This window comes from Echiichthys vipera (genome assembly GCF_963691815.1).
Source record: "Echiichthys vipera genome assembly, chromosome: 2".
Lineage (NCBI taxonomy): Eukaryota > Metazoa > Chordata > Actinopteri > Perciformes > Trachinidae > Echiichthys > Echiichthys vipera.
In genome coordinates, this window is record NC_139827.1 from 196,781 (window position 1) to 197,074 (window position 294).

Sequence of the window (294 nt, forward strand, 5' to 3'; positions counted from 1 at the left end):
GTTCTTCTGGTCGTTGGAGTCGGAGCCGTGGCGGTCGCAGTTGTCCTTGTGGCGGCGGGTGTCGGTCTGGTACCAGTGGTCGGTGGCGATGGCGGTGACCAGCAGCAGCAGCGCCAGCGCGCCGAGCGCCAGGCTCACCGCGGACACGGTCACCGTGGCCGGCCGGGCTCTCTGCATGCTCCCGGAGCAGCCCCCGGCCCCGGAGCAGCCCCCGGCCCCGGTCCCGGCCCCGGCCCCGGTCCCGGTCCCGGCCCCGGTCCCGGTCTTCCCGCTGCTGGTTCCGTTACTCGGCAT

The 294-nt window shown here is 74.5% G+C and overlaps 1 protein-coding gene across 1 annotated transcript in view; it reads right to left on the reverse strand.

Annotated features, from left to right (window-relative positions):
- The window catches only part of tmem178a (transmembrane protein 178a), a gene marked incomplete at its 5' end in the record, with an annotated part of 23,766 nt that extends 23,472 nt beyond the window's left edge, over window positions 1-294 (reverse strand). The window contains one exon of the mRNA XM_083931211.1: window positions 1-294. This exon is cut by the window's left edge and continues 250 nt beyond it. Within this exon, the coding sequence (XP_083787337.1) occupies window positions 1-294 (294 nt within the window).